Raw genomic sequence first — 15,000 nt, 5'->3', positions numbered from 1 at the left:
ACGGTAAAAGATAACGATGTAGATAGTGACAGACACGAAAGAAAGATTAAGAGAAAAAGATTAATATTAATAACAATATATTTTTTTTTTATCCCAAGACGATGAGAACCTAGATATAATACCCATTAACATATTAGAAACAAAATCGACGAAGAAAGAAAGAAAAAAAGAAGGTTTTTATCAATCCAGTAGAATGTATAAATAAATGACTCAAGCCGTCCATATTAGGGAGGATCTGAACCTGAAATATTTAAGACTAACAGGATTGGATCGCGTCTGGACGGATTCGACGCCAAGATGATCGACTGGAAGTTGTTTCCTATGAAGCTTCATTACATCCTCCGATACGCAGGTAAGGAGGGGGGGAGGGGGAGTTGGGGAGAGAGGGGAAGGGAGAGGAAGGGAAAGGGGTAAGGGAGGGAGGGGAAGGGAAAGGGGGAGAGAGAGAGGGGGGGAAGGAGAGGGTGAGAGAGGGGAAGGGAAGGGTGAAAGGGGGAGAGAGAGAGGGGAAGGGAAGAGAAAGGGATTAGGGAGGGAGAAGGAGTGGGAGAGAGAGGGGGGAAGGAAAGGGGGAGAGAGAGAGAGAGGGGAAGGGAAGGGAAAGGGGTGAGGGAGGGAGGAGTGGGAGAGAGAGAGGGGGGAGGGAAAGGAAGTGAAAGAGGTGAGGGAGGGAGGAGTGGGAGAGAGGGGGGAGGGAAAGGAAGTGAAAGGGATGAGGGAAGGAGAAGGTGTAGGAGAGGGAGGCGAAGGAAAGGGAGAGAGAGGGGAAGGGAAAGGGAGAGGAAGGGAAAGGAAGTGAAAGGAGTGAGGGAGGGAGAAGGAGTGGGAGAGAGAGGGGAGGGAAAGGGAGAGGAAGAGAGATAGGGGAAGGGAAAGAGAGAGAGAGAGAGTAAAGGAAGTGAAAGGGGTGAAGGAGTGGGAGAGAGACGGGAGAAGGAGAAGGAGAAGGGAGGAAGAGGAGAGGGAAGAAAAGAGAGAGAAGGAAAGAAGGAAAGAGAGGGGAGAAAGGGAAGGGGGGAGAGAGGAGGGTGAGAGAGAAGTGAGAATAAGATAGAAAGGAAAGGAGAGGGGAAGAGAGAAAAGAAGTGAGACAATATAGACCGATAGAAAGAGAGAGAAAGAGAAAGAGAGAGAGAGCATGTACAGAAAAGGGAAAGACAAGGGAAACCGTACGAAAAAAAAAAATCTCATCCATACACTTCCATAATTCATATTTGATTTAAATTTCACAGAATCGATAAGACCATTATCATCCCCCTCTTCACATTCATCCTCGCATTAATCTTCCCCTATTTATTTCCCTCCTCAGGGACGGGTCCGCTGATGCCCTTCTTGCCCGTGATCGCCCGCCAGAAGGGGGTGTCGGACCATGTCGTGGGCCTCATCTGGACCGTGATGCCCTTCTTCAGGTTGGTACTCGTTGGCTGGGGTCTTAAGACGTCTGGGTGATGAGAGGGGATTGCATTTCTGAGATTCACAGGCACGCACACGCACGAACGCACACATGCACACACACGCACGCATGTACACACACGGAAGCACGCGCGTACGCACACGTATGCATGCACGCACGCACACGCGCGCGCACACACACACACACACACACACACACACACACACACACACACACACGCACGCACATCCACACACACACAAGAAAAAAAATGATGAATAAGTATAAATAATAAAAATAATAATAATAATGATAATAATAATAATAAATAGATAATAAACAACCATTCTTAAATCAATGTCCAGAGTCTAACTCCCTCTGAACCCGCGACAGTCTGCTGGTGAAGACCTCAGCAGGGGCGCTGTCCGATTACCTCCGAGCACACCGCGCCGTCTTCCTGACCAGCCTCGTCCTCATGACAGGGGCTCTGACGGGGATCTACTGGTCCCCTGACATCACCCCTGAGGACCCCTCGAGCGCCAACGCCACCTGGGAGGACCCCCCCGCCTCCTCCTCCTCCTCCTCCTCCTTCGGCGTCAGGGATGTTGTGGGGGGCGTCGACGTGGAAGGGACGGGCGTCGGTTCGTGTGGCGGGAATGGGACCGCGTGTGGGCGGGGGGCGCGGGTTGGTGCAGGTGAGTAGCTTTGGAACTAGCGTGTGTAGGTGTGTATGTTTATATATATTTATATAGATATATAGGTAAATATATATGTATATATATATATATATATATATATATATATATATATATATATATGTATATGTATATGTATGTATATATATATGTATATATATTATATATATATATTATACATATATATTATATATATGCTATATATATGTATATATATTTATATGTATATATATATATATATATTATATATATAATATATATATATATATATATTATATGTATATATATATGTATGTATATATGTATATATATATATATATATATATATTTATGTATATATATATATATATGTCTGTATATGTGTGTTAGTATTTGTGTGTGTGTGTTTGTGCATAATCTGTGTGTTCACGGACTATTTGCATTTGCTGTGAAATACATTACACACACAACCAAAGACCACCAGATAACCAAACGCAATCAAAACCTCAACATCGCCAAAGAACAAACTCAAACATTCCTAACCCCTCCCCTCCCTTCCACTCCCCATCCCCCTCCCCCCCAACCCTCAACCCCCACACCACATTTAATCAAGCAACGACACACAATAACGAACCGATAACTCCCCCATCACAGAGTTGCCAGCGAGTGAATTAGCATCGAGATACGAGTTCTGGGTGCTGTTCCTTTGGCTTCTGTTGCAGTTCTGTGGCTACGTGGTCGTCCTCGACTTGCAAGAGACCGTTTGCTTTCAGATGCTTGGTAAGTTGCTTTTGTCTGCCGGTCGATGGTGAGAGAGAGGAAGGAACTTTGAACGGAAATTTTTAATTTGTTTTGTTTTGTTTGTATAGTTTTTGTGTGTGTGTGTTTGATTTCGTTTTGTAACATGTTTGGATGTTATTTTGAATTTGATTTTTTTTTTTTTTTTTTGGGGGGGGGCTAATATGAATTTTGTTTACTTTTAGATGCTAAGTGTATTACTTTGTTGTGCAATATATATGGGTGTGTGTGTAGAGAGAGGGAGAGGGAGAGAGAGAAAGAGAAAGAGAGAGAGAGAGAGAGAGAGAGAGAGAGAGAGAGAGAGAGAGAGAGGGGGAGAGAGAGAGAGAGAGAGAGAGAATGAGCTCATATAATCTTATATGTCAAGCTTTTCTATCTAATCTAACCTAACTATCCAACCTAACCCCACAGCAAGAACCAACCTAACCCATGCTCGACCCTCCCACCCACAGGTGACGCTCCTCACAGATATGGGCAACAGAGGCTGTGGGGCACCATTAGCTACGGCTTGGCTGCTATGGCGGGGGGAGCCTTGGTGGACTGGTACTCGAAGGTAAATTTTGACCTTTTTGGGGGGGTTTTGGTTCGGTTCTCTTAAGAGGGAATGGAGTGACTTTGAGTTAGGTATTTTGGAAAGGTTTTCTGGGTATTTCGATGGTTATTTAAAGGATAGGTTATATGTTTTTTTTCCGGGGATTTTTAATTTTGACGATTTTTTGAGTTTCCGAAGGATTTTTCATGGTGGGAAAGGTTTTAGAATTGTTTACTCTTATATATTTTTTTTTTCTTTTTTTTTTGGCTAATCGAATAACTATATAGCGTTTATATCATTAATTAATTAATTCTTTTTTTTAGAATAGCTATATAACACTTGATGTTAATCAACTCCATATATATATATATATATATATATATATATATATATATATATATATATATATATATATATATATATATATACATACATACATATACACATTTGTCATATTCCTCTCATCGCAGGACCATAAAGTTAATCAACAAACCAACCAAAGATTCTGACGATCCGCCATTTATTTTCTCTTGTTCGCAGGACCAAGAGACGAAGGACTACTGGCCCGTGCACGTGATGGTGGCAGTGTTCCTGGCACTGGACGTGTTGGTGGTCGCTCGCCTCCGCTTCTCCGTCACGGACAAGAAGATCTCGCCGTCAGCTGTTCACGGGGTCTTCCGGCAGCCGCCCGTCTTGCTCACGGTGGTTAGGGTCTTGTTTGGGTTGGGGTTTTTTTTTGTGGGGGGGGGTTGGGGGAGAGTGGAAGTGGGGGGTTGAGGGGAGTGGAAGTGGGGGGAGGAGTGGAAGTGGGTGGGAGGGAGGGAGAGAGGGGAGGAGAGGGATTAGAGTTATATATATATATATATATATATATATATATATATATATATATATATAGAGAGAGAGAGAAAGAGAGAAAGAGAGAGAGAGAAAGAGAAAGAAAAATAGAAAGAGAAAGGGAGAGAATGAGAGAATGAAAGAGAGAGTAAGAAATAGATAGATGAAGTTACAGAGGGAATAAAAAGGAAGAAAGCATAGCTTACAGAGCAGACAGAAAACTAAAACAAACAAAACAAACTCCAAGGAGAAAAATAAGTAATTCAATCAACAACAACAACAACCAACACGTATAAACAAACACAACCCAACCCTGAAATTTTAAGACAACAACCCAACCCTTATATTTAAAACAACAACAACAACAACCCAACCCTGAAATTTAAAACAACAACAACACAACAAAACCCAAAACAACAACAAGAACAGCAACACCCCCCCCCCCCCGCGACCTAAAAATCCCAAATATCTCCGCCCTTTTCCTCAGCTGACGACGGTGGTCCTCGGCTTGTCCTGCGGGATGATAGGAACCTTCCACTTCCTGCTGGTGGAGGACGTGGCCGCTGCCTGGGACCCTCTGTTCCCGCACCTCAAGCTCCTGCAGGGACTCATGCTTGGGGTTCAGTGCCTGGTGGCTGAGGTGCCTTGTCTCTTCCTGACGGGTGAGTGTTCCGGGGTTCCTGAAGGTGGTTGCTTGGGACGGGACGGGACGGGTGGGATAGGGGGGGGATAAGGGAGTACGGGATTTTTGTGTCTTTAGGGTTGTTTCGTGTGTTCTTTGGGGTTGGAGGTGGGGGTTTTTTTGTTTTTTTTTAAACAATAAATAGATAGAATAAGCAAATGATAAATGATGAACAATAATGAATATAGTAAACCATAAACTAACTCCTAAGAATTGTAAAACCAGAAAAACAAAAAACCCATAAAACCCTATACCCACCCCCACCCTTAACACCCCACCCTAAAGCTCACCCCTAACCCCTCACCACCCCCCTCACCCCCTATACCCACCCCCCTATCTAAAAACCTACACCTATAACCCCCCCCGACCCCTCTACCACCCCCCACCCCCCACCCCCACCCACCCAAAACTCACACTCCCCCCCCCCCCCTTACCCTTACCCCCCCCCCCCCCTACCCCCACCCCCACCCCACCCAATCTCACCCCACCCCCACCCCCTACCCCACCCCTATACCCCCACCCCCCACCCCCCACCCAAAACTCCCCTCCCGTCCCCACCCAACCACCCCCGTTCCGCACCCTATACCCACTTACCCACCCCCACCCTATACCCCCATACCCACCCCCACCCCACCACCTACCCACCCCCCCCACCCCCTCCCCCCATACCCACCCCCACCCAATACTCACCCCCCACCCAACCCCTATACCTCCCACCCCCCACCCTATAAACCCCCATACCCAACCCCACCCCCCCAACCCCCCCCCCCCCCACCCCTCCACCCAACCCCCCACCCTATACCCACTACCCCCACCCCCTAAACCCGCTACCCCCCACCCACCCCCACCCCCCCCCCTACCCCCCCCTCCCTATACCCAGCACCGTAACCCACCCTAGATCCAACCCCATACACTTAAACCCCTCAACCCACCCACCCTCAACCACCATACACAACCCTGTACCACACCCCCGTTCCCCACCCTTACCCTATACCCCCACCGTAACCCACCCTATATCCACCCCATACACCTAACCCCTCACCCCCACCCTACATCCACCCCATACACCTAACCCCTCACCCCCACCCTATACCCCCATACCCACCCTCACCCTATATCCACCCCGTACACCTAACCCCTCACCCCCACCCTATCCACCCCCACCCCGTATCCACCCCATACACCTAACCCCTCACCCCCTCACCCTATCCACACCCCCACCACCCTTCCCCTTCCCCTCCACCCCCCCTCTCTCCCTCCCCACCCACCCTTTCCTAGCCCCGCCCTTCATCAAGAAAATCGGCTACTACGACGCTTTCCTCCTGTTCCACTCGAAACCATTCTGCTCCTCGACCTTCTCTCTACGGCGCCGTCACGAATCCCTGGTGGTTCCTGCCCATCGAGCTCCTTCACGGGGTGTCCTACGCCGTGGCCTTCGCTGGGGTGGCGTCCTATGCCAACAGTGTCACGCCCGAAGGAGCTGAGGCGACCATGCAGGCCATCTTTGGGGGCGTTTTCTTTGGCGGTGAGAGGGACGTCGCGTCGGGTCGGGTCGCGGTCGTTTACGTCCTATTTGGTTTTACGTTTTGGTTTTTTTTTGTTTTGTTCGTGGTGATAATGATGATGATGGTAATGATGATTATGATTATTTATTATTATTATTATTATTATTATTATTATTATTATTATTATTATTGTTTTTGGGTTTTAATCTTGTTTTCGTAAGAGAGATCGTGGATGAGTGATCGTGAAGATGGTAAGGATTATATTATTATTATTTAATATTATTATTAATATTATTATTGGTGAATATAAGTCATTTTTTATTGTTTAGATTTTTTGTTTTGTTAATATTGTTATTATTTTTATTATTATTTATATCATTATTATTATTATCCTATTATTATCCTTAATTTTGTTATCATTATTATTACTATTATTTATTCCGTTGATATTATCATCATCATCATCAATAGGATTAATATTACTATTCCCTTCATCAACACGAACCCCCACCCTCCACCCCCCCCGTCGTCCCTAAAATCCCAAATATCTCCGCCCTTTTCCTCAGCTGACGACGGTGGTCCTCGGCTTGTCCTGCGGGGTGATAGGAACCTTCCCCTTCCTGCTGTGGGGACGTGCCGTGCCGGACCCTCTGTTCCCGCACCTCAAGCTCCTGCAGGGACTCATGCTTGGGGTTCAGTGCCTGGTGGCTGAGGTGCCTTGTCTCTTCCTGACGGGTGAGTGGTCCGGGGTTCCTGAAGGAGGGTGCTTGGGATGGGACGGGACGGGCGGGATATGGGGGGGATAGGGAGAAGGGGGTGGCGGGGATTGGTTGTGGCTTTTGGGTTGGTTTCTGTTTTTTCTTTTTTTCTTTTTTTTTGGGGGGGGCGGGGGTCTGTTGTCTTGGTTTCTTCACTTGTGATTTTTTTTCTTTTATGTTTCGTTTGTGTGGGTTATCTTTCTTTTTTTTCTTCTACTGTTTTTTCCCTCCCCTTCGTTCTCTCTCTCCCTCCCTCTCCCTCTCCCTCTCCCTCTCCCTCTCCCTCTCTCCCCTCCCTCTCTCATTCTGACTTGTCTCTCTTTTTATCCCGTTCTTTCTCTCCTGTCTCGTTCTATCCCATTTCCTCTTCGTATGTATCTCTCTGCCTTTCTCTTTATTCATATGTTTCATGCAATTGATAATCATCTACTCCAACAAAAGGAGAAATATTCATGTAAAGATTATCCACAGATTTTCTGACTTCAAATCTTTGTTACGTAATGCATATATAAATCATATTTTTTGAGAGGCGTGGGAAAGATAAGCAATAAATAGATAGAATAAGCAATAAAATGAAATAACGAATATAGTAAACCATATACGAACTCCTGAGAATTGCAAAACTTAGATATATAAGATATGCAAATGCTGAATGATAAATGATGAATTGTAATGAATATAGTAAACCATGAACGAACTCCTAAGAATTGTAAAACCACCCCCACCCTAAACCTTGCACCCTATATTCACCCCCACCCCTACCCTTGACGCCCACCCTTAACCCCCTACCCTATTCCCACCCCTACCCTTAACGCCCACCCTTAACCCCCTACCCTATACCCACCCTTACCCTTAAAATCCCCCACCCTATACCCCCATACCCACCCCCACCCAATACTCACCCCGTTCCCCACCCCTACCCTTAACCCTCTACCCTATACCCCCGTATCCATCCCATACACCTAACCCCTCACCCCCACCCCTACCCTATACCCCTAACCCCACCCCCACCCTTAACCCCCTACCCTATAACCACCCCTACCCTTAAACCCCCACCCTATACCCACTTACCCACCCCCACCCTGTACCCCCATACCCACCCTTAAACCCCCACCCCGTTCCCCATCCTTACCCTTAACCCCCTACCCTATACCCACCCCTACCCTTAAAATCCCCACCCTATACCCCCATACCCACCCCCACCCAATACTCACCCCGTTCCCCACCCCTACCCTATACCTCCATACCCACCCAATACACCCCCATACCCACCCCCACCCAATCCTCACCCCGTTCCCCACCCCTACCCTTAACCCCCCACCCTATACCCCCATACCCACCCCCACCCAATACTCACCCCGTTCCCCACCCCTACCCTTAACCCTCTACCCTATACCCCCGTATCCATCCCATACACCTAACCCCTCACCCCCACCCCTACCCTATACCCCTAACCCCACCCCCACCCTTAACCCCCTACCCTTAAACCCCCACCCTATACCCACTTACCCACCCCCACCCTGTACCCCCATACCCACCCTTAAACCCCCACCCTCCCACCCCCCCGGTCGCCGTCACCCCCCCCCCCTTCACCCCCCCCCTTCCCTGCCCCCCGCACGCCCCCGTATCCCCATTCCTTTCCCTAACCCCTACCCTATACCCACCCCTCCCCTCAACATCCCCACCCTATACCCCCATACCCACCCCCACCCAATACTCACCCCGTTCCCCACCCCTACCCTATACCTCCATACCCACCCAATACACCCCCATACCCACCCCCACCCAATACTCACCCCGTTCCCCACCCCTACCCTTAACCCCCCACCCTATACCCCCATACCCACCCCCACCCAATACCCACCCCGTTCCCCACCCCTACCCTATACCCACACCGTAACCCACCCTATATCCACCCCATACACCTAACCCCTCACCCCCACCCAATCCACCCCCACCCCGTATCCACCCCATACACCTAACACCCCCACCCTATATCCACCCCCGTACACCTAACCCCTCCCCCCCTCCCCCCCTCTCTCCCTTCCAAGCAGGCTGGCTCATCAAGAAAATCGGCTACTCGAACGCTTTCCTCTTGTCCCTCTCGACCTTCTGCCTCCGCCTGTGTCTCTACGGCGCCGTCACGAATCCCTGGTGGTTCCTGCCCATCGAGCTCCTTCACGGGGTGTCCTACGCCGTGGCTTTCGCTGGCGTGGCGTCCTATGCTAACAGTGTCACGCCCGAAGGAGCTGAGGCGACCATGCAGGCCATCTTTGGGGGCGTTTTCTTTGGCGGTGAGAGGGACGTGGCCCCGCGTCGGGTCGCATGCGTTACGTCTTTTGTTTTTTGTTTTGGTTTGGTTTTCGTAGGGATCGTGATGATAATGATGATGATGGTAGTGATTATTGTTATTATTATTATTATTATCATTATTATTATTATTATTAATATTATTATTATTGTTATTTCAGGTGATATAATTCATTTTTTATTGTTATGAATTTTGTTGTTATTATTGTTGTTATTTTTATTATTATTTATATCATTATTATTATTATCCTATTGTTATTCTTATTATTGTTATCATTATTATTACTATTATTTATTCCGTTAATATTATCATCATCATCATCAATAGGATTAATATTACTATTCCCTTCATCATCAATATATATATAAAAAATCATAAAGATAAAAATGTAAAACTTATTGAAAACTAAATGTTATAATAAATATGAATAAACCTAGATAACCTTAAATAAACCTTAATGAAATGAAGTAATGATAATTAAGCCTATTTCATGATAAAACTCCCATTACCTCTATCCCAATTTACCAGGTATGGGCGTGGGCGGTCTTGTGGGCGGCTGGCTCTTTCACGTAGTGGGCGGTTGGAAAGCATTTCTCATCGTGGGCGTGGGCAACGGTGTGTACGCGATATTCTACTTGGCCGCCCATTTCGCTCTGGAGAAATTGTGCCCCGCCCACCCGCCCTCACAGCGCGATAAGGAATTGGGTGATTATCTTTGGCGATTTCTGTGGCGTTTTTGTAATGGCGATATTTTGAGGCAAATTTGTTATGGCGATTCTGTGGCAATTTTTGTGGCGCGTTTGTAATGGCGATTTTTTTTGTGGCGATTTCTTTGGCAGTTTTGTTTTGGCGTTTTTTTTTTTTTTTTGTGGCAATTTTGTCATGGCGATTTCTGTCTTTATAGGTTTTTCAGTGTTTGTTGTGTTATGGCGATTCCTGTGTTAATTTTTGTGTTGGAATATATATTTTTTTAGATTAAACGAATGTTTTAAGATTAACATTGATAGTTATTCATGTGATATTTTTATAATATGAATTATTATTTGGTGAGTCTTTGTCTATATCTTATTCCATTGATATGCATGGATTCTTCCAGAAATCGCTTTGTATTTGGAAAAAAAAATTAAAGTATATATAAAAGATTAATAGATACGAAGAAAAATTATACAACAACAACAATAACAACAATGTATGTCAGACTCTTAAAATAAATTCTTATCCCCAGACGAGACCAGAAATGCAGCAGAACCCGCTAGAGATCAGCAGCTTTTGCTAGACGCAGCGCAAGTGAAGCTAATTCCCGCTATGCGATCTCCGGAAGCAGACAGCAGGGACCGACACGGCAGCAGTGAAGGCAGTGAAAGAGATGCATTAAATCGCCGTGAAATGTCGAGTAATGTTAGTTCAGTTTAGGTGACTTTTTCGAGAATTTTTTTTTTCGAGAATTTTTTTTTTTTCGAGATTTTTTTTTCGAGATTTTTTTTTTCGAGATTTTTTTTTTCGAGAATTTTTTTTTGAGAATATCATGAAACGGGTTTGATGTGAGTGAGGCTTTTTTATTGATTGATATTGCTATGATTGAATGATTTGTGTATATATATATGTATATATATATGTATATATATGTATATATATGTATATATATATATATATATGTGTGTGTATATGTGTGTGTGTATATATATATATATATATAATATATATATATATATATATATATATATATATATATATATATATATATATATATATATTCTTTTCTCTCCTCTCCTCTCCTCTCCTCTCCTCTCCTCTCCTCTCCTCTCCTCTTCTCTTCTCTTCCTCCCCTTTTTCTTTCTCCCTCTCTCCTCAAAGAGTGCTTTCAGATCGTTTAAATAGATATGTCGCGTAAGGGCATTTGCGGTTGGAAAACATGTTTACGGAATGGCGCTTTTGATAACGTTGAAGTCTTACTTAACAAGGTCGTTTTGAAATTATATTTTTTTCCATTGACACACACACGTACACGTATACATAAACTCACATATACACATACACGCTCATGCACACGTACCACACATGCATATGTAGACACATTCACACGCACACACACACACACACACATGCATATGTACACACACATGCATACGTATACACACACACACACATATGAGCAGATTCCAAAATGACAAAATGCAGACATGATCTTCCTTACAAACGTCTTAGGAATTCTTAGGAATCTCTGACTGCCTATTAAGGATTTGTTTCCTGTTAATTTTTTTTTTATCTAATACTTTTTTCATATTCGGGATTTTTTGTCCCTATTAGGTTTTTTTCTATTAATGTTTTTTTGTTTTTTTTTTTTGCTTAATGTTTTTTTTCTTTTTTTTTTTTTTTTTTTTTTTTTTTAGACAATCGATTTTGATGATATTGTAAATTCTATGTCATTTCCTGTGCTGAATTTTTAAGAAAGAATTGTTTATCCATTCAGTAATTGTTTTGTGTCTCGTTCTATTTATCTATTTATCTGAATGTCCATCTAGATATATGCATATGTGGAGAGAGAGAGAGAGAGAGAGAGAGAGAGAGAGAGAGAGAGAGAGAGAGAGAGAGAGAGAGAGAGAGAGAGAGAGAGAGAGAGAGAGAGAGAGAGAGAGAGAGAGAGAGAGAGAGAGAGAGAGAGAGAGAGAGAGAGGGAAAGGAAAAGAGAGAGAGAGAGAGAGAGAGAGAGAGAGAGAGAGAGAGAGAGAGTGTGTGCATGTACGAGAGAAAGAGAGAGAGACAGAGACAGAAACAGTGTCTGTCTGTATGAGAGAGAGAGAGAGAGTGCATATGCAATTGAAAGAGAGAGAGAAAGAAAGACAAATAAAATAATCCAATCACATACGTAATACATGTTTACGTATGCTGTGAGCTCAATGATCAATAGAATTATTTTGAAATCTGCCTTTGATTCCGAATTGTGATATAATGATCTACCTACATAAACTAATTTTGTATTTTTACCTCAATAAATGAATTGATAATTATTTCTCGTTTACTTTTTTTTATTTCTTCCTAGTATTAGTATCAATATTATTACTGTTACTATTGTTATCTTTATTATTATTGTTATTACTGGTACTATGATCATTATTACTAGTTATGTTCATTATCATCATCAACATTATCATTATCATGGTTATCATTGTTATTGTCATTATTATCATTATCATTATTTTCATCATCTTTATTATTATCAATATTATTATCATCATTATTGGTATTGTCATTATCATTTTTATTGTTATCGTTATTTTTATTATATTTATTACTATTATTATTATCATCATCATTATTATTATTATTATTATTATTATTATTATTATTATTATCATCATTATTGTGACTATTATTGTTACTGGCATTATTATCATGATTATGATAATCTTCATCATTATAGCAATGATGATAATAGTAATAATAGTAAGAATGATGATGATTATTATATTTATTATTGACATTATCATTATTGTTTTTACCAGTGTTATTGTTAGTTATAATTATTATTCATTATTAGAATTATCATGGTCATTGTCGTTATTACTATTATCATTATCATCATAATTATGATCATTATTATGTCTAACATCATAATCATTACAAAAATAATGATATTAGTATGAATGATAATTGTAGTGGCATTAGCAGTAGTAACGATAATAAATGTAGTGACAATAAGGACAGTGATAAAAGTTTACAAAAAAGATGATGATTATTCTTATCATTATGATTATCAGTATCATTGTTATTGTTGTTACGAAAAATTTCCGAATTCAATGAGTGAAATCCATCATAAAAGGCATATATAAATGTCTATGTATTGCAGTGTTATATAATTTTGCTATAGTTAGCGTTAAACTATTTGAAAATTAAAGATAATTTAATATCCTCTCGGCCACATAATGACAATAACAGCAGCAATAAAAACATAATATTGGTTATGATTATGATGATGCAGATAATATAGTTGATAATTATAATGATGATAACAGCAACACTAACAACAGCTGTAGAGTTATAATTAAAATCAATTACAGAGTTTCGTCAAAATAGTGAAAATTTCTAATCAGACATCGTTATCCATCGAAAAAATTAATAATAAAATAAAAGCATAAATACTCAGCTTTCTCTTTAGTGAGATTTTCAAAATGGCGTCCAAATACTATCTCTTATTTCTGCACTTTATCTTCGAAAATTGGTGTAAAATGTTTCGAAAAGAAAGAAATACTGGAATGCTAGTCAAAATGAGGTAAAAAATTGGATTTTGGCGCCAAATTTCCTTATATCTCTGGCCATAACGAATACAATATATATAATTTTATTTTCCTTCATTCTGAATAAGTACATTTTGTGCTTTCGGTCTGTCTCTAATCTTCCAAGTCAATTCTAATCCATAAATGTATATTCCCTTTATAATTTTGCAATAAAGAGACACTTTTCAAATTATATTCCGTTTTTTTCTAATTGGTATTTGAAAATTTGGAAAAGAAAATAGAAAAGGAGGAAGATGTGTTTGCATATTGTTATATAATGCACATACATATCTACTTATATCTGCTTAGGTCATTAATCTATTCTTGTCAACTTAATGGCGCGCAATTTATGAGATACTGAAAATAATATAGAAATATGTATACATACACATTGACTTTATTCATTCTAATTCCTGAACACGAGATTTTTTTGACTGAGTGAATATACGAATCGTATATCTTTTCTCATTATATAATCTAAATGAATCTAAGAAACAGAGGTGCACGGAATAGAAATTATATTATAATAGTTACCCCTAAAATCTTTGTTTCAAATTGTAACGTTTTCTTAAGAATCACTTAAAATTCGTTAAGCCCGCAAAAAAGTAGATAAACATTCTAAAAACAGAAAAGGTCAAACAAGCTATAGCAAAAAATTAAATGAACACTCTATGATAAATATCAAGTTCATAAAGAGGAAGAAATAAGAAGAAAACAACACAATCACCAATTTTAATTACCTGTTGATTATCAACGGTGGATGAAATCATTACATAAAATTCGAAACAAATCCATTTTAATAATTTTGATATATCCAAAAGTCGAAGAAACAGGATAGTAAAAAATGAATTAGTGTTTTCAAGCGACACTCGAATGTTAAGGTTCGTCGGCCATGTTTTTGTTCTGTGTTTGTCAATAATCTCTTCACATCAACACTCAAAACGCTTTATTTGTCACTCAAGACAGACTCCCCCGTCGAGTGACAGCCGTTGATACTATTTTCTTCGTGGAGAAATAAGGTAAGAGCAACGAAACGAGGTCAAATAAGGCCGAAACGAGGCCTTAGAACGAGAGAATATCTCAGCCTCAACTATAATCGCAAAATTATCTTATTTCGCGTTGTGTTTCGAGGTTTTTCTCTCCTTTTGCGGGGGTTGTTTGGCGTGGGAGGTTTGGGGTGTTCTTTGGAGGTTGTCATTTTGGGGTTGTGGTTTGGGGAAGAGGTTTTCAGGATTT

General features: G+C 41.9%; 1 protein-coding gene across 1 annotated transcript; it reads left to right on the top strand.

The window, feature by feature from the left end:
- The first annotated feature begins 148 nt into the window (after positions 1 to 148).
- Positions 149 to 10,911, top strand: LOC122252587 (uncharacterized). The gene is made up of 10 exons (XM_086535228.1): positions 149 to 352; positions 1,310 to 1,409; positions 1,787 to 1,997; positions 2,724 to 2,847; positions 3,318 to 3,418; positions 3,938 to 4,102; positions 4,722 to 4,896; positions 9,234 to 9,473; positions 10,019 to 10,195; positions 10,716 to 10,911. Exons 1-10 carry the CDS (start codon positions 298 to 300, stop codon positions 10,901 to 10,903), a joined length of 1,536 nt encoding a protein of 511 aa, XP_086391354.1. The 5' UTR covers positions 149 to 297; the 3' UTR covers positions 10,904 to 10,911.
- The last annotated feature ends 4,089 nt before the right edge of the window (positions 10,912 to 15,000 follow it).

Source organism: Penaeus japonicus, unplaced genomic scaffold (genome assembly GCF_977035675.1).
Source record: "Penaeus japonicus unplaced genomic scaffold, GWHDUDI00000001_assembly GWHDUDI00000042, whole genome shotgun sequence".
Lineage (NCBI taxonomy): Eukaryota > Metazoa > Arthropoda > Malacostraca > Decapoda > Penaeidae > Penaeus > Penaeus japonicus.
The sequence above is the reverse complement of the archived record's forward strand: the minus strand, read 5'-3'. Positions and strand labels throughout refer to the sequence as shown.